The 21,043-nt window shown below is 44.1% G+C and overlaps 3 protein-coding genes and 1 long non-coding RNA gene across 4 annotated transcripts in view; 1 reads left to right on the forward strand and 3 right to left on the reverse strand.

The window, feature by feature from the left end:
- Positions 1-927: 927 nt before the first annotated feature.
- On the reverse strand, positions 928-4,983 carry LOC127599819 (uncharacterized). Its single transcript, XR_007962170.1, has 2 exons — positions 4,497-4,983; positions 928-1,181 (listed from the first exon to the last, which is right to left on the reverse strand). It is a non-coding gene; the product is annotated as an uncharacterized LOC127599819 (long non-coding RNA).
- The window catches only part of LOC127599791 (uncharacterized), a 149,257-nt gene continuing 131,929 nt past the window's right edge, over positions 3,716-21,043 (forward strand). Inside the window, exon 1 of the mRNA XM_052064030.1 lies at positions 3,716-4,150. Within this exon, the coding sequence (XP_051919990.1) occupies positions 3,764-4,150 (387 nt within the window). The 5' untranslated portion in view covers positions 3,716-3,763. The remainder of the gene's footprint in view (positions 4,151-21,043) is intronic.
- Positions 5,307-9,988, reverse strand: ndufs3 (NADH:ubiquinone oxidoreductase core subunit S3). The gene is made up of 7 exons (XM_052064026.1): positions 9,829-9,988; positions 9,349-9,411; positions 8,242-8,339; positions 7,786-7,935; positions 6,520-6,645; positions 6,303-6,422; positions 5,307-5,602 (listed from the first exon to the last, which is right to left on the reverse strand). Exons 1-7 carry the CDS (start codon positions 9,881-9,883, stop codon positions 5,432-5,434), a joined length of 783 nt encoding a protein of 260 aa, XP_051919986.1. The 5' UTR covers positions 9,884-9,988; the 3' UTR covers positions 5,307-5,431.
- ptpmt1 (protein tyrosine phosphatase mitochondrial 1) lies at positions 13,409-18,012 on the reverse strand. The gene is made up of 4 exons (XM_052064046.1): positions 17,744-18,012; positions 17,142-17,222; positions 15,037-15,228; positions 13,409-14,023 (listed from the first exon to the last, which is right to left on the reverse strand). Exons 1-4 carry the CDS (start codon positions 17,888-17,890, stop codon positions 13,889-13,891), a joined length of 555 nt encoding a protein of 184 aa, XP_051920006.1. The 5' UTR covers positions 17,891-18,012; the 3' UTR covers positions 13,409-13,888.

A 21,043-nucleotide genomic window follows, 5' to 3' on the forward strand; every position in this document is an offset into this window, starting at 1 on the left:
TGTATTCAATTAAATATAGGTTGAGCATCATTTGTAAATCATTGCATTCTGTTTTAATTTATGTTTCACACAAATTTCAATGAAATTGGCTTCAAACATTTGTTTGATGATCTTGAAGTGGGGAAACTATGCAAACAAACGTAATAATTTCTGAAAAGGGAACAATTTTTCCAAAGCATTGCAGCAAACCAAAAAATTATGGAGAATCATGTCATTTATTTCAGTAACCCATTAACTAGATTCATTACACTGAGTGGAATGTTTCATGATTTTTAAAAACTGTCATTTCAGAGCTCCAGATTAACTTTTTTTACTAGGAGTACAGTAGGCCCCTAACCTGAAATTTTAGGAGCGCAAGTAAAAAATTCAGGGACGCACGCACTGTACGTTGACTTGGAAAGTAAATGTTCACACCACGCATTTTCTGCATGTTACTGATAAATGGCCTTTAGTGTGAGCAGACGTTTGTTTTTTACTGGTTGCAATGCACAAGTAAAATTTTCGACCACCACGCTACCATTTAGGGCCAGTCTGGAGCACATAGTTTGGATTAAGGTTGACCGCTTATAAGATCATCTCAAGTCATTCATTGTATATATTTTACTTCTAAATGTGTAAATATGTAAGAAATGGATTTTGAAACTTATTTTCCTGGCGTTTTCTTTGTGTTTTACAAAACTATCTTGTACTTTTAATTCAACTACTGAAATAAAATGTTCTACAATACGGTATTTTATTTCTTGCCAAAAATCTACCGAAATGTGAAATTATTATCTGTACTAAATAACGTTCAGATTTTGCAATGGTTTTGTTACTTGTTTACCAATAATTGAACAAGAATACATCAAATTATCACCATTGATTTGACGCATTTTAAAACTGGTAATCTATCAATTTGTTGTGAACAAGTAATCATGCGATGAGACGTTTAAACATTCATTTGGTTTCATTGTCATAACAGCCCTTCTGAGGGAAGCTTTAACTCCAAAGAAAGTTTGACACTGCTGGTCGAAAGGCTGAGGACATTTGGCTACTCAACAGATGAAATAAGCAACAACAAAAATTGGGCTTTAGCCTCAACCGACTTTGAAGATCTCAAGTTTTGATGGCTAACGAAAATTAAAAAAACATCTTTGATGGTTCAACAGCCTTGTTTACATTCATTATACTGCATAAGCCCCCTCCGTGAGCCGTCACCTTACCGTGGTGGAGGGGTTTGCGTGTCCCAATGATCCTAGGAGCTAAGTTGTCTGGGGCTTTATGCCCCTGGCAGGGTCACCAATGGCAAACAGGTTCTAGGTGAGGGGCCAGACAAAGCACGGCCTTATGATGAATACAATAGATGGACCAAGTTTTCCCTTGCCCGGACGCGGGTCACCGGGGCCCCACTCTGGAGCCAGGCCAGGAGGTGGGGCTCGTTGGCAAGCGCCTGGTGGCCGGGCCTACACCCATGGGGCCCGGCCGGGCACAGCCCGAAGAGGCAACGTGGGTCCCCTTCCCATGGGCTCACCACCCATGAGAGGGGTCGGTGCAATGTGAGCTGGGCGGCAGCCAAAGGCGGGCACCCTGGCGGTCCGATCCTCGGCTGCAGAAGCTAGCTCTTGGGACATGGAATCATCACCTCTCTGGCAGGGAAGGAGCCCGAGCTGGTGTGTGAGGCAGAGAATTTCCGACTGGATATAGTCGGACTTGCCTCCACACACAGCCTGGGTTCTGGTACCAGTTCTCTCGAGAGGGGTTGGACTCTCTTCCACTCTAGAGTTGCTCACGGTGAGAGGCGCAGAGCAGGTGTGGGCATACTCATTGCCCCCCGGCTCAGTGCCTGTACATTGGGGTTCACACCGGTAGACGAGAGGGTTACCTCCCTCTGCCTTCGGGTGGGTAGACGGGTCCTGACTGTTGTTTGTGCATATGCACCAAACAGCAGCTCAGCATACCCACCCTTTTTGGAGTCCTTGGAGGGTGTGCTGGAGAGTACTCCTGCTGGGGGACTTCAATGCTCACGTGGGCAATGACAGTGAGACCTAGAGGGGCGTGATTGGGAGGAACGGCCCCCCCGATCAGAACTCGAGTGGTGTTTTGTTATTGGACTTCTGTGCTCGCCACGGATTGTCCATAACGAACACCTTGTTCAAACATAAGGGTGTCCATATGTGCACTTGGCACCAGGACACCCTAGGCCGCAGTTCGATGATCGACTTTGTAGTTGTATCATCGGATTTGCGGCCGCATGTTCTGGACACTCGGGTGAAGAGAGGGGCGGAGCTGTCAACTGATCACCACCTGGTGGTGAGTAGGCTCCGATGGTGGGGGAAGATGCCGGTCCGTCCTGGCAGACCCAAACGTATTGTGAGGGTTTGTTGGGAGCGTCTGGCGGAATCCCCTGTCAGAAGGAGTTTCAACTCCCACCTTCGACAGAGCTTTTCCCATGTTCCGGGGGAGGCGGGGGACATTGAGCCCGAGTGGACCATGTTCCGTGCCTCTATTGTTGAGGCAGCCAATCTGAGTTGTGGCCGTAAGGTGGTTGGTGCCTGTCGTGGCGGCAACCCCCGTACTCGCTGGTGGACACCAGCAGTAAGGGATGCCGTCAAGCTGAAGGAGTCCTATCGAGCCTTTATGGCCTGTGGGACCCCAGAGGCAGCTGACGGGTATCGACTGGCCAAGCGTAACGCAGCTTCGGTGGTCGCCGAGGCAAAAACCCGAGCGTGGGAAGAGTTTGGTGAGGCCATGGAAGCCGACTTCCGGACGGCTTCGAGGAAATTCTGGTCCACCATACGATGTCTCAGGAGGGGGAAGCAGTGCACCACTAACACTGTGTACAGTGGGGATGGGGCGCTGCTGACTTCGACTCGGGACGTTGTGAACCGGTGGGCAGAATACTTCGAAGACCTCCTCAACTCCACCAACACGTCTTCCTTGGAGGAAGCAGAGCCTGGGGACTCTGAGGTGGGCTCTCCTATCTCTGTGGCTGAAGTCACCGATGTGGTTAAAAAGCTCCTCGGTGGCAAGGCCCCAGCGGTGGATGAGATCCGCCCGGAGTTCCTCAAGGCTCTGGATGTTGTGGGGCTGTCCTGGTTGACACGCCTCTGCAACATCACGTGGTCAACAGGGAGAGTGGGAGACCGGGGTGGTAGTCCCTCTTTTTAAAAAGGAGGACCGGAGGGTGTGTTCCAACTATAGAGGGATCACACTCCTCAGCCTCCCTGGTAAGGTCTATTCAGGGGTGGTGGAGAGGAGGGTCCGTCAGGAAGTCGAGCCTCAGATTGAGGAGGAGCAGTGTGGTTTTCGTCCCGGCCATGGAACAGTGGACCAGCTCTACACCCTTAGCAGGGTCCTCGAGGGTATGTGGGAATTCGCCCAACCAGTCTACATGTGTTTTGTGGACTTGGAGAAGGCGTTTGACCGTGTCCCTCGGGGAGTTCTGTGGGGGGTGCTTCAAGGGTATGGGGTACCGAACCCCCTGATACGGGCTGTTCGGTCACTATACCACCGATGTCAGAGGTTGGTTCGCATTGCCGGCAGTAAGTCGGAATCGTTTCCAGTGGGGGTAGGACTCCGCCAAGGCTGCCCTTTGTCGCCGATTCTATTCATAACCTTTATGGACAGAATTTCTAGGCGCAGCCGAAGAGTTGAGGGGGTCCGTTTTGGGGGCCTCAGTATAGCATCCCTGCTTTTTGCAGATGATGTGGTGCTGTTGGCTCCTTCAAACGGGGCTCTCCAACGCTCACTGGAGCGTTTCACAGCAGAGTGTGAAGCGGTTGGGATGAAAATCAGCACCTCCAAATCTGAAACCATGGTCCTCAGTCGGAAAAGGGTGGAGTGCCCCCTCCGGGTCGGGGAGGAGATCTTGCCCCAAGTGGAGGAGTTCAAGTATCTTGGGGTCTTGTTCACGAGTGGGGGCAGAAGGGAGCGGGAGATCGACAGGCGGATCGGTGCAGCGTCTGCTGTGATGCGGACGTTGTATCGGTCTGTCGTGGTGAAGAAGGAGCTGAGCCAAAGGGCGAAGCTCTCAATTTACCGGTTGGTCTACGTTCCAACCCTCATCTATGGTCACGAGCTATGGGTCGTGACCGAAAGAACGAGATCCCGGTTACAAGCGGCCGAAATGAGTTTTCTCCGCAGGGTGTCCGGGCTCTCCCTTAGAGATAAGGTGAGAAGCTCGGTCACCTGGGAGGGGCTCAGAGTCGAGCTGCTTCTCCTCCATATCGAGAGGAGCCAGATGAGGTGGCTTGGGCATCTGATTCGGATGCCTCCTGAGCGCCTCCCCGGTGAGGTGTTCCGGTCATGTCCCATCGGGAGGAGACCCCGAGGAAGACCTAGGACACACTGGAGAGACTATGTCACGCAGCTTGCCTGGGAACGACTCGGGATCCCCCGGGAAGAGCTGGACGAAGTAGCTAGGGAGAGGGAAGTCTGGGCTTCCCTGCTAAAGCTGTTGCCCCCGCGACCCGGCCCCGGATAAGCGGTAGATGATGAATAGATACTGCATAAGCAACACATCAACAATTTACAAATACAGAACAAGTTACACCAAGTCCCCCGCACCTCAATGCATGCCGAGGGAGGGACACAGGCTTTGGAAGGATGTATGACCCTTGAAATATTTGATTTTTTCTTCTTCCATTTGAAAAGAAACACAAACTATCATGAACTAAGTGTTCCAGTGTGTGGTGATACCCAAATTCAGCTTTTTCGCAATCCACAAATCACACAGAGATGTGTTAACCCCTATCATGCACCCTGCAACCCGATAACATCAGATGTGCATTGCTTGTGTGACATTGCTTTAGTTTCCAGGACACTGCAGTACATGAATACATTAGTTTAAAAAGAAAAATAGACCCATTAAATAGATCTAGGAACTAAAGATGAACTCCATATTTGGATTACAAATACATTTGCCAATGTCCGTATCCTGAATCTTAACACTAAGTTTTTGTCAATGCATTACAGGCTAAAGCTGAAAACAGTTGTGCGGCATCCGCTTGAAATTCCAGGTTACGTATTTTGAGGCCAAGTTTGAGGATTCCCAAAAACACACTCACTACAAATCGGCTAAAAACACATTAGCTAATGATGCATGATGGCTACTAATCATTTCTTTTCATGCACTTGGACAACAATTTTAACTTTTGGGCTGTTGGGAAATCGCAATGTGTAACATTTTAACCATCTGCTCTATGTTTGTGGATGACTTTAAATGAGATGAAATGACTATAAAGATGACCTTGACCTTGAGACCCTGTGGCATGCAGACTCGGGCTACAACGGGTAACTTATTGTTGTGACATGTAAAGAACACAGCATTATTTTTTCTGTATTAAGCACTTTTATTTACATAAATATTTCTGTGGGTTTAACAAGGGTCGAAAACCCAACTTGATGAGGGTATTTGTATACACTAAAGAGGTGTGGGGAGGGAGGGTTGGGATCACTTCTTCTCAGAAGCTTCGGCTCCAGCTTCCAGTATGGGCGGAGCCTCCTTGGCCTCTCGGTGAGCGGGGAACACCTCCCACGGTGTGTTCAAGTCAAACTTGCGAAACTCCTGTGTCAGCTCCACCGGCTCCGCTACCACACGCTTCAGTTCGTCGTCGTAACGCACCTGGCAGAAGCACGGGTTCAATTATTGGACTATTGTGAAACTAAAATGAGAGCTCACAAAATGGGCCTTTGCCCTCTCTCTGACAGGTCTTTGAGGCTAACCCTGCTGTATTTGAGTTTCTATTTTACAGCTTTCTTCTGAACACCAAACAAAATCTAAAGGTTTTGTTTGCCAGCATTCAATTGCATCAACATTCACATAAATAATGGGGGTGGGGGTGGGGGGGGGCGATACAGTATATGTGAAAATAGAAATTTGAAAACTATCCCCCTTTGGCGAACAACATACACAAATATGATCTGTGATCACCTTCCACCGAGCTCCTTTCTTGTCCTACGGCAAAGAATGTGAAAGTGGTTGCCCACAAGGGAAATACGGTACTTTTTTTTTTTTTTTGCAAAGGCTTGACCATTGGGGGTTTCAGCAAAAGAGGAATGTGAGAAAATATTAACAGTGAGGTACAGACCCTTATAACATAAGTTTCCGACTTCTCGGATTTCATCTATCACTGGTAATTTTTGGAACCTAACTTGCATGGTAAACGAGGGACCACTCTACTTGTAATGGCAGTTAGAAATGTTCCTAATCTATTGCCTGTGAAGGATTTATGATGGCAACAGTTTGAGCCTGGGACAAATCTACTTGACATTTGCTCTGAGAACTTCGGAGATTCCATTGTGTTGAGAAGAGTGGTTGTCACCTCAACATATCCTGACAGAGGGAAGTCTTTCCTGAAGGGATGACCCTCAAAGCCGTAGTCGGTCAGAATGCGTCGCAGGTCAGGGTGGTTGCCAAAAAACACACCATACATGTCCCAAACCTTAATGAGAAAAACAAACAATGTGCGCTATTGGGTAAAGCGATCTCAAGAACATTCGTTAAGGCTAATGCGTTGACGCGTGCCATTTGTGACTCACCTCCCTCTCGTACCAGTTGGCAACCATGTGGACGGGAACAGCAGAGTCCAAAGGTGTGAGTTCATCCGTGTACGTTTTAACTCGAATACGGGAGTTGTAGCGCAGTGACAGCAAGTTGTACACAATCTGTGAACCAACACACAACACAAAAACTTCTGGTTTGGTCCATGCCAACAGCTGTCAAATTAGGAATACGTGATTGGCTCTTAATATCTTAAGAACAGTTCAGTTGTATTTAACTTTGTACAGCCTCCTTCCCTCCCAGAGAGGTGACATTCCATGCTGGTGTGGAACCAGTACAATGGAAACGCGGCTTAAAGCTAAGTTACAGTATGGTAATGCACACAAACTGTGATGCTTGTTGACATAATTCTCCAATGGAAATAATAATTGAGGATTATATTCGCGGCGGTTGACTTCCTGTTTTTGGCAAGAGAAAAGTATTTTGCGACATACCTCCTTTTCTTCAGTACTAGACTACAGTAGTGTTTTTTCCCCCAATGACCTCATTACTAAAAAAAACAGAAGTAAAAATGTGCTGTGTGGGCTATATTTGTTAATCACTGCGGTATATGCAGTGATAATTTTACAGTTTAACCCCAGCGAGTTCCGAATTCTGAAATGGTCGACTTATTCAGTTGCATATGATAATAACACTAACAACAATATACATTGATAATAGATGTATTTCTTATAAACAAATGCTGCAAAAATGTAATTAATTCAGGCATACAAGATTTGCTGAGAAATCACTTCTTATTTCATCCCATGCTTCAGTCTTTGAGTTCATAAATTCTCCTCTCTTTACTCTGCTTCCAATGATGCAAGACTTTCTTAAAGTCAACTTACTATCCAACTTTAGCTTCTTCCTCTGTGATATCTCCGCAATCAACTTTCGCAACACTTGTTTTAACGTTACACAATTTGGCAATCATCTGCTTTCCGCGAGGTTGAAGGCCAATCTCGCCAATCTCGTCTCGCGAGATTACTTAATGCAAGATCAAAACAACAATGGCGGCGATTGTCGAACTGCGACACTGAGTTGTTGGAAAAAAGTTGTACCGTAGTTTTTTTTTGTTTTGACTGAGAAATGTCCCAAAAACAACGCGTCTCGCGGGAAAATGATGCGTCCAGGATGCGAGACGCAGAGGTAACGAGATGACTGTATATGGGTGAAAGCAAATCAGACAGTGTTAAGAAACTTTGGTTTAAATCGTAAAAAAATGGTTTTCCTTGACACAAAAAGCAAAAAGAGAACTGCTGTACCTCAAAGCGGTTCTGCCGTGAAGGAATGTCGACAGCTGTTAGGTCGACCATGTTTCTGAACTGAGCGTTGGTGTGGTCCCTCAGGAAAGTCAGCATGGGGATCACGCCGTCAGGGTGGATCATCACCTCCAGCTCATTATAACATGTCACCTAAACACACACACACATTTTCAAAATCAGAATATCTTCATATTTCTGAAAGGCCCTTTTAATCTCAAGCGGATTTTCGAACTGGGTTGTTCAGAAGCCCAACTGGACAGACATCTTTATCCATGCCCGGCATTCATGGGAGGATCTGTATTGTTTCTTTCTTAACAAAAGGCAGGATTAAGACGCGAGCATGTGCGAAGACCATATGTGTGAAATAGGAAGACTTCAGCGATCTTTCTATTGTCCCACAGAATCATACGTGTCTTCACTTGGATCAGGCTGCACTTACTGTTGCATTGAACTGACCTGAACCTGCTGGATGTATTTGGGCATCATCTCAGCCACATACTCCCCAAACGCTGTCAGCTGATTGTGGGTGACTGCATCCTTAGGCCGCACAGTTGCTGCGGAGATGACATGAAGAGGTGACAAGATGTTCATTGTAGTTAGACACACCTTGTCCTCCAATGTCACTGGCAGAAATGGATCTTTTTACACAAACCTTAACTGAAACACTTGAAATGAGTTCTACTTTAAAAGACTTTTTTGTAGAATTATGCTTGACTATTTGCATGACTCCAAAAAATAAGCTTGATTCATAATTTGAGGTTCTGGGCAGCCTTTATTTCCATTTCTACTGTAGTGATGTAAACCTGCATTAAAAAAAGAAACAAACAAACGAGGAAGGCATAAACTGTTATTTATGCCAATAGCACTGCGCCCCAACACAGCAGATAATTCCTGCCTCCCCTGTGGGACAGCCATCAACCAACTATAGGTTGGACACATTCAAAAGACATGAGGTGATTGCCATTCAGAAAGCAGCAGAAGAGAAGGAGAAGTACAGTATATTATAAATGGCCGTACCTAAAAATACTCAACTAATCAATTTATTCATTCATTCATTCATTCTTAAAATAATATAGTTTAAGAAATTACTTTTCTTTTTAAGGGAGGACACTGTGTGCTATTGCAGCATTGGTGGACACGGACCACAGTGCATTTGAAGGCTGCTTCAAAATAATCTCTGACTGTCTCAAACAAAAGTAGCCCCATCACACAAGCTATGAGCCCATCATTCACCTATGCAATAATAAATAATAATAATAAGCACCCCCCGCGACCCTAGTGAAGATCAAGCGGCTCGGAAGATGAATGAATGAATGAATAATAACATTTTATTTGAAAGCGCTTTTCATCACATCACATAAATTAATGCTTTAATATGATAACAGTCATATTCTTATTGGAGCTCTTAACTTAAAGTTTGTTTCCTGTGAAAGAAAGTGAGTCCGTTGAATTTATTCAATACATGCATAGTATGTAGTAGGGGTAAGTATTTTAACTCTGAATATCCACTGTTAGGTTTTTCACAATGCATTGTTTAAAACAGTGTGTTCAAATTGTACATACGTTTTGTTTCAGTGGTGGAACTCTGCAATCTGCTCTGCTTCAGGAGACATGAAGATCTTGCAACTGGACACATGAGAAGCCAAAGTGAAGTACAACCGTTTTTGCAACACTGTCAGCGAATGAACAATGAACGTGATACAGGGCCAATCAAAATCAGTATTCTGCGTTCAATGGAACTGAACCGGGATTCTCTTTAACATTTCTCGAAGGTTCGACCAGATAAACACTACTGGCACAACATAATCAGGAGTGATTTCAAAGTTGCCTCTAATATCGATGACTTAACGCGTCATGACAACAGGCAGTGCGCAGAACCATTCTATGAAGCTGGGTTGCTAGCATTTAGCTAGCTCGAAGGTCAACGCTTGTGACATGAGGCAGTGATCATTTACCGTATCGTTTCTAAGTGGCGCACAAAGACAAAAACGTTTTCGTGGCGTTTCGCCTTCAAATGCTCGTCGTTGTTTACTGTTAACTTACTGGACAAATTCCGTCCGAGACTTCCGCGGACACACCGAACAAGAGCCGCAGCCATGTTGACTCGATAGTCGCTCTTCTCTTGTCACTGGAGGGGAGAGGAGACTGGCCCGCCTCTGTCGCCGCCGAGTGGACTGGATGATGTATAAATCGAGTAAAAGCATCCGAGTCCCAAGTGACTGTTGTGTCATAAACAACAAGCAAGTCAAGTCAACTAAACATTGAATTTAAAGGCAAATCAAGTTGAGTCATTCCATAAGCAAATCCATTATGGCATTGTCTGCTGGTCAGGCAGCATCTCGGCCAGGGACAGAAAGAGACTGGAGCGACTGGTCAGAAGGGCCAGTTCTGTCCGGGGCTGCTCCCTGGACACTCTGGAGGAAGTGGGTAACAGGAGGATGCTAGGTAAGCTAAAAGCTATGATGGCCAGTCCCTCCCAGCCCCTCCAGCCCGCCCTGACAGCACTGGGTAGCTCATTCAACCAGAGACTGTTCCACCCGTGCTGCAAGAAGGAGAGATACCGCCGCTCATTCTTACCGACTGCTGTCAGGCTGCTAAAAAATAAAACACGTGAAAAACCAGTAACAATTGTATATAGCACAGCCACCTTATACCAGTTGCATATATGCTTATATATATCTAGATCTATATATTTATATTGCACTTATATTGAACTGTGTACAGCTGTTTATCAACATTTATTTTTGTGCTTGCAAACACTTTGTTATTCTTCTTTCCATCCATCCTTCCATCCATCCATCCATCCATCCATCCATCCATCCATCATCTACCGCTTATCCGGGGCCGGGTCGCGGGGGCAACAGCTTTAGCAGGGAAGCCCAGACTTCCCTCTCCCTAGCTACTTCTTCCAGCTCTCCCCGGAGGATCCCGAGTCGTTCCCAGGCAAGCTGGGTGACATAGTCTCTCCAGCGCGTCCTGGGTCTTCCTCGGGGTCTCCTCCCGGTGGGACATGACCGGAACACCTCACCGGGGAGGCGCTCAGGAGGCATCCGAATCAGATGCCCAAGCCACCTCATCTGGCTCCTCTCGATGTGGAGGAGAAGCGGCTCAACTCTGAGCCCCTCCCAGATGACTGAGCTTCTCACCTTATCTCTAAGGGAGAGCCCGGACACCCTGTGGAGAAAACTCATTTCAGCCGCTTGTATCCGGGATCTCGTTCTTTTGGTCACGACCCATAGCTCGTGACCATAGGTGAGGGTTGGGACGTAGATCGACCGGTAAATTTGAGAGCTTCGCCCTTTGGCTCAGCTCCTTCTTCACCACGACAGACCGATACAACGTCCGCATCACAGCAGACGCTGCACCGATCCGCCTGTCGATCTCCCGCTCCCTCCTACCCCCACTCGTGAACAAGACCCCAAGATACTTGAACTCCTCCACTTGGGGTAAGATCTCCTCCCCGACCCGGAGGGGGCACTCCACCCTTTACCGACTGAGGACCATGGTTTCAGATTTGGAGGTGCTGATTTTCATCCCAACCGCTTCACACTCTGCTGTGAAACGCTCCAGTGAGCGTTGGAGAGCCCTGTTTGAAGGAGCCAACAGCACCACATCATCTGCAAAAAGCAGGGATGCAATACTGAGGCCCCCAAAACGGACCCCCTCAACGCTTCGGCTGCGCCTAGAAATTCTGTCCATAAAGGTTATGAACAGAATCGGCGACAAAGGGCAGCCTTGGCGGAGTCCTACCCCCACTGGAAACGCTTCCGACTTACTGCCGGCAATGCGAACCAACCTCTGACATCGGTGGTATAGTGACCGAACAGCCCGTATCAGGGGGTTCGGTACCCCATACCCTTGAAGCACCCCCCACAGAACTCCCCGAGGGACACGGTCAAACGCCTTCTCCAAGTCCACAAAACACATGATGACTGGTTGGGCGAATTCCCACATACCCTCAAGGACCCTGCTACGGGTGTAGAGCTGGTCCACTGTTCCACGGCCGGGACGAAAACCACGAAAACCAAATATTCTTCTTTCTAACCCCCAAAATTGCTGCTGTAGACTGTAAATTTCCCCAGTGTGGGACAAATAAAGGATTTTTCCGAATCTTATTTTATCTTATCTTAAAAATCCAATAATTTTACAATCTTGGTGAGTCACATTTTGAGTACCATTATAGTAACACTTTAGCAACTTCTGCCCTCCTGATATCAACTACAATTTCATAGCTAAAATAATACATGCACAATCACCATTTTATGGTCCCAAACCTCCACATTGTCTTGTACTTACACTAACCTTTTTGCGACATATTCTTGGTTACTGATTAATGTGAAGGGCTGCCAGTTTGATACACACTAGTGAAATATCAAATTTGATTAAATCATCTTTCATGTTTGTGTTATACTGTATATGATATTCCCTTATGTGAAGATACTTCTGATGTTCTAGATTGTTTTGGTCATTATGACATGCTGTTCTTTGGGGGTCACATCAATAAGTATTATCATTTGTCGTAATGTTAATAAAATACATTTTGATCTTTTTTTAAATTTCTATCAACATCAACCGACATAGGAACTCGAGTACTGACTGTATATTCAACGCAAGTGACTCACAACGCGGAAAGGACACTTATTTAATATTCCGCGTACTACTTTTCGCTTATTGGATTGTTTATATTAGTTTCACTTTACTCTATTCTTCTATTTTTTCCTGACTTGAAATTCAGAGTTGTAATAATTAGTTTGAATATATTATTGAAAAGTAATTTTCACCCGATTTTTACTGCCCTCTAGAGTCTACGATGCACTTAGCTTCTGCCTATCTCACCTCATAATGGGCAAGCCGGCCCTGTCCACGGGCATCCCGTCGGTGACTCCAACAACGCATCACCAACACAAAGCAGAGCTCATATTTGACCAGTGACCTAAACTGTTAAATTAACATAGGTTACATACTGTATTGCAAGGCGGCTTCACAGTGCAGAGGTGCAGGGTTTGATTCCGGCTGTGGCCCTCCTGTGTGGAGTTTGCATGCTCTTTCCGTGCGTGCATGGATTTTGTCCTGGTACTCCGGTTTCCTCCCACATTCCAAAAACACGCATGGCACGCTGATTGAGCACTCGAAATTGTCCATAGGTGTAAGTGTGAGCACAATTGGTTGTTCGTCTCTGTGTGCCCTGCGATTGGCTGGCAACTGGTTCAGGGTGTCCCCCGCCTACTGCCTGAAGACAGCTGGGATGCTCCAGCACGCCCCGCGATCCTTGTGAGGATAAAGCAGTTCAGAAAATCAGTGGATGGATGGATAGTTTTACAAACTGTTTGTTCTGGTCACAGCTTTTAAAAGAATTTTCATTTTTACTGTATTTTGTAACGATTTTTTTCAATCTTAGTATGAGTTATTTAATTAGTTTTCGGTAACTACAATAATCTTGAGCTGTGGATAAATTGTGAAACAGGTCAAAGGATGAAGTTGCAAAACCAAAGAAATTTACTGTCCAACGCAGCATTTTCAACTACAATGTGGTGTCAATGTGTTACAATGCTCTAAAAATCACATTACAAACTACATTCATGTATCTGATCATAATACTGTTTTTAAAATGAACACAATCAGGCAGCATTTAAATGTTTTATTCAAGAAACAATGGCAGTTTTTCAAAGTAAACTCAATGATAAGAAATGTGAAAAAACTAAAAATTTCGTGCAATTTTGTCTGTAAATCTGTTGCATGTAAAACATCACACCAAATACAATTAGAATTCACGACATATTTTAAATGTTTGCGTCCCATTTGCTACACTACTTTCCATTCAATACAAAATACATTACTTCAGATTGCAAACAGAAAACCATACAAGGTAAGAAATTTTCAACACAAATTCATGCTTTTGATGCAGTCTTGAATTGACAACTAAAAATGTAACAAATCGATAAAACTTTGAAAATGTTGATTAAAAAAACCAAAGGTCCAACAAGCTCTACTATCTTGCCCCAGAGTGTACATAAACGGTAGCAAGAGGAGACCCAAGTCCAAATGACCAATTTCAAGTGTTCCAGACTCCATCCATCCAGCAGGAGGCACCAAACGATGTGCTTCACTCCACTTGGGACTGCGCACACACTTGCAGATGGTATTTCCTCAACATTTCCACCTGGGCGGTACGCACCAGGATGTGTGGTCTGACCGATGCCAGTTTCTGACATGCTTCCTCAGGGGTCCAACAGTGTAGCTGTCGGCAAACAAGTGCAACGTCAAAAATCAACGTGCTACTTACCGCTAATAAGAACAAACAATTAGGCTTCAAGAAAAGATGACAAATTTCGCATTTTACAAGGGGAAAAAAGTAGTCATTGGGGCCATGGGAGCTCAAAGGCAGAGAAAGGTCCTGATAATTCTCAGGGCCCAAAACAGACTTCATTTTTTGTCATAAGGATTTAGGCTTTGGAACTGAAAAGTCACTGTTTGAGTACCATGCTTACAACAACAGTAGTTGTTGAAAGGAGGCTAGTCTGTTTCCTGACAAGTCAAGCGCCAACACTTTTTTCATTTTTCCATGACTGGAAAATTGGCCAATCATTTTCCAGGACGTGTGGGAACCCTGTCCTTTGTAAAGCCAAACAGAGACATGTAGGACCATGATTATAATCGTGAATAATTAATTACAGTCATATTTAGCGTTAATCTCAATCTTTATTATCTGAAGCAAGTTCAGTGTTCATTACTTGTATTGCTCAGAATAGTGTTCTAACCGTTTTTGATATGTCAACCTAAGAACTTTTTTATGGACCTGATGTTCTATTTTATTTTGTAATTATTTGGACATTTACAAAAAAAAAAGATATTCCCCCAGTGGTCGAAATTAAAGGTTGCAGGTGTGATTTGGGACTAGTCTCAAATACAGCAGAAAGTAAATGGCTAGGACTGCATCTGTTCAGGTTTGATTAAAAAGAATAAAATACTTGATAATGGCACTTTTTTGTGATGTCATTCTTTTGATCTGCCTCAATAAAGTAATGAATTTAAAATGAAAATAGTGGTTTTCTCAGCATTTTTTAGATGACATTAAACTATAGATTAATTTGATCAATTTATTACATGTCATAATTAATCACACCTTTTTTCTTCCTTCCTTCCTGACAGCACTAGATAAAATCTCAATTTGTTAAAAAATGCAAACAAAAAGATGTAGGCAAACGTGTTACTTTCATGTTTTCTCAGATTCAAAAGAAATTCTGAACTGACCCGTATGAGGTATGCAGCAGCCAGTGTGGCACTGCGGGAACGTCCAGCCTTGCAGTGGACATAAACACTGTTTCCCTTCTCTCTTTGTCGCAGAGCAAACTCAACACCTCGGTGCAGATTCTCTAAAGTGGGAACACCGGTGAGGTCCACAGTGCTGAGTCTCAGTTGCTCAACCCCAGCAGCCTGCCACTCCTACCAAACAAGTTTACGCACACACACACACACACGCACACACACACACACACACACACACGCACACGCGCACACACACACACACACACACACACACACACACACACACACACACAAAAAGGAAAAAATTCTAGAACATTTTTTTACCACTGATATCAGAAAGTGAAACCAATATATTCTACAGATTCTGTCAGCCACTTAAAATATTTCACTCGACATGTGTAATGAATCTACACTATTAATTTCCCCTTGTGGTCACCCACCTTGGCCACCATAGTGAAGGTTGGCACATTATTTTGTTCCAGTGATCATTGAGTGTTTGAATAGACAACCTCACTCCAGCCAGATACCCAGTCCTCCACTTCATGGAAGCTCAGCTTGAATGCTAAGCAATGTTGAAAAATGCATGTTACACTATTCTATGCTAGATGCATACTGTACATCTCAGCATTTCCACCGTTTACACTTAAGCACAAATTTAATAAATGCAAATTTTACATTGGATAATGATCATTTGTTGACGTGCTATCATATTAAATGTACACTAGGGCTATCACTATTGAAAAATTTTAGAAACAATTATCCTACGACTTTTCCGTCAAATATTGAGACATCGGACACACATTCGCCCAATGAGAAGGTTACCCCAGAGTCGGTGTGGGTGTCAAAATCTTTGCACAATTTATTCTTTTTCAAAAATATCATTTGGTCTACATGTCTGGCAGCACATTTATTAACCAACAAACCGTTTTTTGGACAAAACATGCAAACGCAATAATCGGTCATTCTTTGAGCAATATGAAGATATATGATCGACTTTTTGAATAAATAATGCAGTAACACCTTTTTGATGTGTTCCAAATTGTCGCCTTCCCATTACATTCCACTCACACTGCAATTGTCTAGTCAAGATGATCACCCTTTTTGCTCAATCCAAAGTGTTTCCACACAAGTGAACGCACTGTGTCATCTTAAAAATCTATTCTTCCTCGCCGCCATGAACTATGACGGTCCAAATCTCTACTTTTCATACCTTATATTGAATACATGTCTCTACCAAAAGTGTGTATTTAGCCCTTAATCCTGGGGCCATGTCTGACAATGATAGAATGTGTAGTTGAACGCACAGCTGATGGGCAGCCATGACATGGAGTAATCTTCGGAAGATTACGGTACTCTATTTTGACAAGAGAAGTTCCTTACCATTGCATGTGTTATGGTATCGTCAGAGCGAAATGGAGGATGAAGCTATTGTGTAAGGTACAGTATGCGTTAAAAAACAAAGCAATACCACAAACCTGTTGAATCATTTGAACAAGTAGCACCCAAGTGATGAAGTGGAAAGCATAAAAATGCAAGCAGAGTTTGCAGAGCCTGCCCACATGGACAGTAAAGCCACTGAGAACTAGCTGGCAGCCACCGGACGAAAGCGGCAAACAATCCTGTCATCTTTTGATCATGCGAAAGTAGTAATGATGATAAGGATTATAATTTAAAAATTATTATGTTTACATTTTAAGGCGCATTCATTATTCTTGAAGTTTCAATTGCTCTTATTTGATTCTGTTATACATTTGTATGTTTGAAATAAATGAAAACAAATGTATGCTAATAATATGTTGAATTACTCTATAATTATCTTTGTTGTCAGGACCATTATTTTAAAACTGGCAATTTAAAGCAATCTATAGGGGATTTTTATATAAAAGGTTGGGAACCACTGAGCTACGCCACAAATACTGTACTCTTAACTCCTATCGGTGTACAATACCCAAAACCAACAAAGCAATTGTTAAACTTTGTATTCAAGCAGGCCAGCCCTTGTGTCAACCTCTTAAATGTTGCAAGGTAAACACTCTCCTTTTGAAAGTCTGGTTCTTCAACTTGCAAAAAAGAGCTTTCCATGAACTCACCTCAGCAGAGTTACAAAAGTATTTGGTCTCATAGTTCTCATTCATTGTGATCACTCCTCGAACGTTTTCAGTTTCTACCAGCTGCAAGACAAAAAACATCAATCTGTAAAATGACGTTTTAAAAATTAAATGTCACATAAAACTACCACAGATGCAAACACCAACCTTTATTAGAAAACTTTTTGTACCTTACTGTAAAAACCTTTAAATGTATGTAAATACAATATAAACAGCACAGAACACTCAAAAAACAATTGCCATTGAAGACAATATTAGAGTTGAATCAAAATACATTTTATTTATTTATATGAAGTCATGCGGCATTTTTTAAAGAATCTTATTGCCGGAAGTGGGATCTGTGAGAAACAGATACCTGAACAATTTCTAAACAATATAATGCAATACAAAATTATTGTTGTAAATTCAAGCAATTAAAAAATATTGTAGGTGTGTGTACATTGAAAAAAAAAGTAATTCATACATTCAGAAGAGTTCCAAAAGTAATTCATACATTCAGGTGAGCTCCAGAATAATTCATATTCTATCCATTTCAGAAAACAATATGGAGAATTGATTAACTTAGAGTAAAAGATAAGGCGAACCTGTTTGGTCATGGATCTGAAGGGCAGCGCTCCAAGTAGGACCGTTTCGTCCACACGGTCAAACCACCTTCGCGAAGACACTTTCTCCATGACGACATTGTAGGCGAGTGTAGGGTAGAAGAGCAGCCTTGCTAAAACTCCAGACATAATTAAATTGCTAAATATTCTACAACACAATGTTTCCGCAGGTCACGGGTGTAGGACATCAATTGAGACGCAGTTTGCGAAGCACGTTGTTTGGTGCCCCGCCCCCACCTTCTTTTCCGGTTATCGTAGAACTTCCGGGTAGGCCCTCCAAAACAAACTTAGTTCGCTCTTTTTGTCTATTACTGTACTATTATTATCGAATTTACTTATTATGGGGCTGCGTGATCAGAACGAGGCAACTTGACTTCGTGTTTTTAACTCATAAAGTAATAGCCATTTTAAAATTGGCTATTCAAAATGTTGAAGTCGCAAAGGCTTTTTCGAATCCACTCATCCCCACAAGGGTGGCGGGCATGCTGTAGCCGACTCCAACTGTCTTTGGGCTGTAGGAAAAATACATCCATAACTGGTTGCCAGACAATCGCAGGGCACACAGAGACCTCACGCTCACCAAGGGACAATTAACCCTCATATTATGTTGAAAAAAATCACATTGATTGTGTTGTGGGTCATTTTGACCCACACTGTAAAAATCCACACAAAATAGTCAAAAAACAGGTTACACCAGTAACAACTTTGTTTAAGATGATGTACGCATTCAGATAAGAAACAGACAACAGATTTTTAATCCCAAAAGTATATTTAAGAACTGTTTAGTTAAAGTTTTTCTGTGTCACGCTTCTTTTTTTCATTTAACTTTTCTGAGGTTTTCAGTGTTTTATCTACAAAGTATTGCACTGGCAATACTTTCTCAGTGAAAACAAATACTGAGGAATGCAGAGGTCTGCCCTGCATCTTCAGAATTTCTGTCTTATTTCTTCTGACTGTTGCCAACAGTCAACTTTCTCTCCTGAACTTCATCTCCAAGGCCGTAATATTGTAAAGAAGTTATGACTTTGCAGTCCTTCACTCATCCTCAGCACCACACGCATCATCTGAATCTTCTCAGATGCTCCTCCAGGTAGCTTTCCAGTATCCATCCATCCATTTTCGGAACCGCCTGATCCTCACTAGGGTCGCGCGGGGGGGTGCTGCTGGAGCCTATCCCAGCTGTCTTCGGGCAGTAGGCGGGGGACACCCTGAATCGGTTGCCAGCCAATCGCAGGGCACACAGAGACGAACAACCATCCACGCTCACATTCACACCTAGGGACAATTTAGAGCTTTCAATCAGCCTGCCATGCATGTTTTTGGAATGTGGGAGGAAACCGGAGTACCCGGAGAAAACCCACCCAGGCCAGGGGAGAACATGCAAACTCCACACAGTGAGGCCGGAGCTGGAATTGAACCCAGTACCTCTGCACTGTGAAGTCGACGTGCTAACCACTGGACTACCGCGACGCCGCTTTCCAGTATGCACTTGCATATTCCATGCAAAACTAGATATTGCATCACAGGCTGCCCACATTTTGATGCCATATGTGCCAGAAAAATCCTCTGTCTCTGAAATAGCTTCCTCTGCATCACTATCCCAGTTCAAACTCTGTGATGAAGCTTATTCAGCTGTAAATTTTGTGTGTAGGGGCGGATGAGCTCAGAGAGGTAAGGTGGCGCGAGATTATTCAGATATTTGAAAACAAAGAGGAGGATCTTGAAAATAACTCTAAAATGAATGGGGAGCCAGTGAAGGGATCCCAGAGTAGGAGTCATGTGCTCCCTCTTACAAGTACCAGTCAAGAGGCGAGCAGCGGCATTCTGGACCAGCTGAAGGCACTTAATGGAGGACTGGCTGACTCCAAAGTAAAGGGCATTGCAGTAATCGAGCCGGGATGTGACAAAGGCATGAATTACTATATCAGTGTTCAAGTGAGAGGAGAGGTTTTATTTTGGCCAGCTGTCTAAGGTGAAAGAAACTGGATTTAACAACGGCACCAATTTGCCAATCAAGTTTGAAATCACTGTCCAGTTTAAGGTCCAAGTTTGAGACTGTTGACTTAAGATAAGGAGACAGGGGGCCCAAGTCTACAGGATGGAATGTACAAGGGCCAGTGGGACCAAACAATATCACCTCTGTCTTCTTTTCGTTGAATTTCAAGAAATTTTGTGCCATCCAGGTTTTGATTTCTTCCAGACAGGATAGGAGTGGCCTTACTGAGAAGGTGTCTTTCGTGCTCAGTGGGACATAGATCTGGCAGCCATCTGCATAGCAGTGGAAGGGAATACAGTACCATGTTTCCTTAAGATGGAACCCAATGGGAGCAGATACAGCGAGAACAGCAGAGGCCCCAGAATTGAACCCTGTGGAACACCACATGACAGGAGAGCAGTGCGTGAGTCAGAGCAGCCAAGGCTGACACAAAAGGTTCTCTCAGCTAGATACGACCTAAACCACTCAAGAGCACTGCCGCCAATGCCCACCAAGTGCTGCAAACGAGTCAGCAGAATACTCAAATGCTGCAGTTAAGGCCAATAAAACTCGACACACGTGGTCTCCAGAGTCATTTTCCAGGAGGATGTCATTAGAAACGCGTAACAGGGCTGACTCCGTGCTATGCATCGTCTTGAAACCTGACTGGAAGACCTCCAAGATGTTATGTTCATCCAAGAAAAGTTTCAACTGCATGTGCACCACTTTTTCCAGAATTTTGGAAATGAAAGGCAGTTTATAAATGGGCCTGAAACTTGACAGCACATCTGGATCAAGACCAGGTTTCTTGATCAAAGGTTGGACCACAGCATGTTTAAACTGTTGGGGAACTACACCAGAAGAGAGGCTGCTGTTGATGATATCCAAGACCGATGCGCCATCACTCGGGAGAACCTCCTGAAAGAAGTGCGGGGGAAGAGAGTCGCAAGGGGAGCCAGATGGCTTAGTTTGGCGAACTACATCCTCCAAAAGCGCCAAGGAGACAGTTTCAAAAGAATTTAGTACACCTGAACATGGAACATAGACAGAGGGGTCAGATGCGGTATTTGAGACCGGAGTCCTAGCTGAGAAAACCCATGCACCTCGGGGTGCCAATGGGGCAGTGACCCAACTTGATGAAAAATGAAATCATTCAAATCTAGCAGTCAAGCGAATAGGCACCTTTTGCTGACGTCACTTAACCCACAATGCTTAGTGTCCATCGGCCCATTTGAGGGCTTACCTACCAAAGGAAAACATAAAGACAAATTTTATGCACTGTTTCCATTATCAGTCTACTTATGTCT

Source organism: Hippocampus zosterae, chromosome 4 (genome assembly GCF_025434085.1).
Source record: "Hippocampus zosterae strain Florida chromosome 4, ASM2543408v3, whole genome shotgun sequence".
NCBI lineage: Eukaryota > Metazoa > Chordata > Actinopteri > Syngnathiformes > Syngnathidae > Hippocampus > Hippocampus zosterae.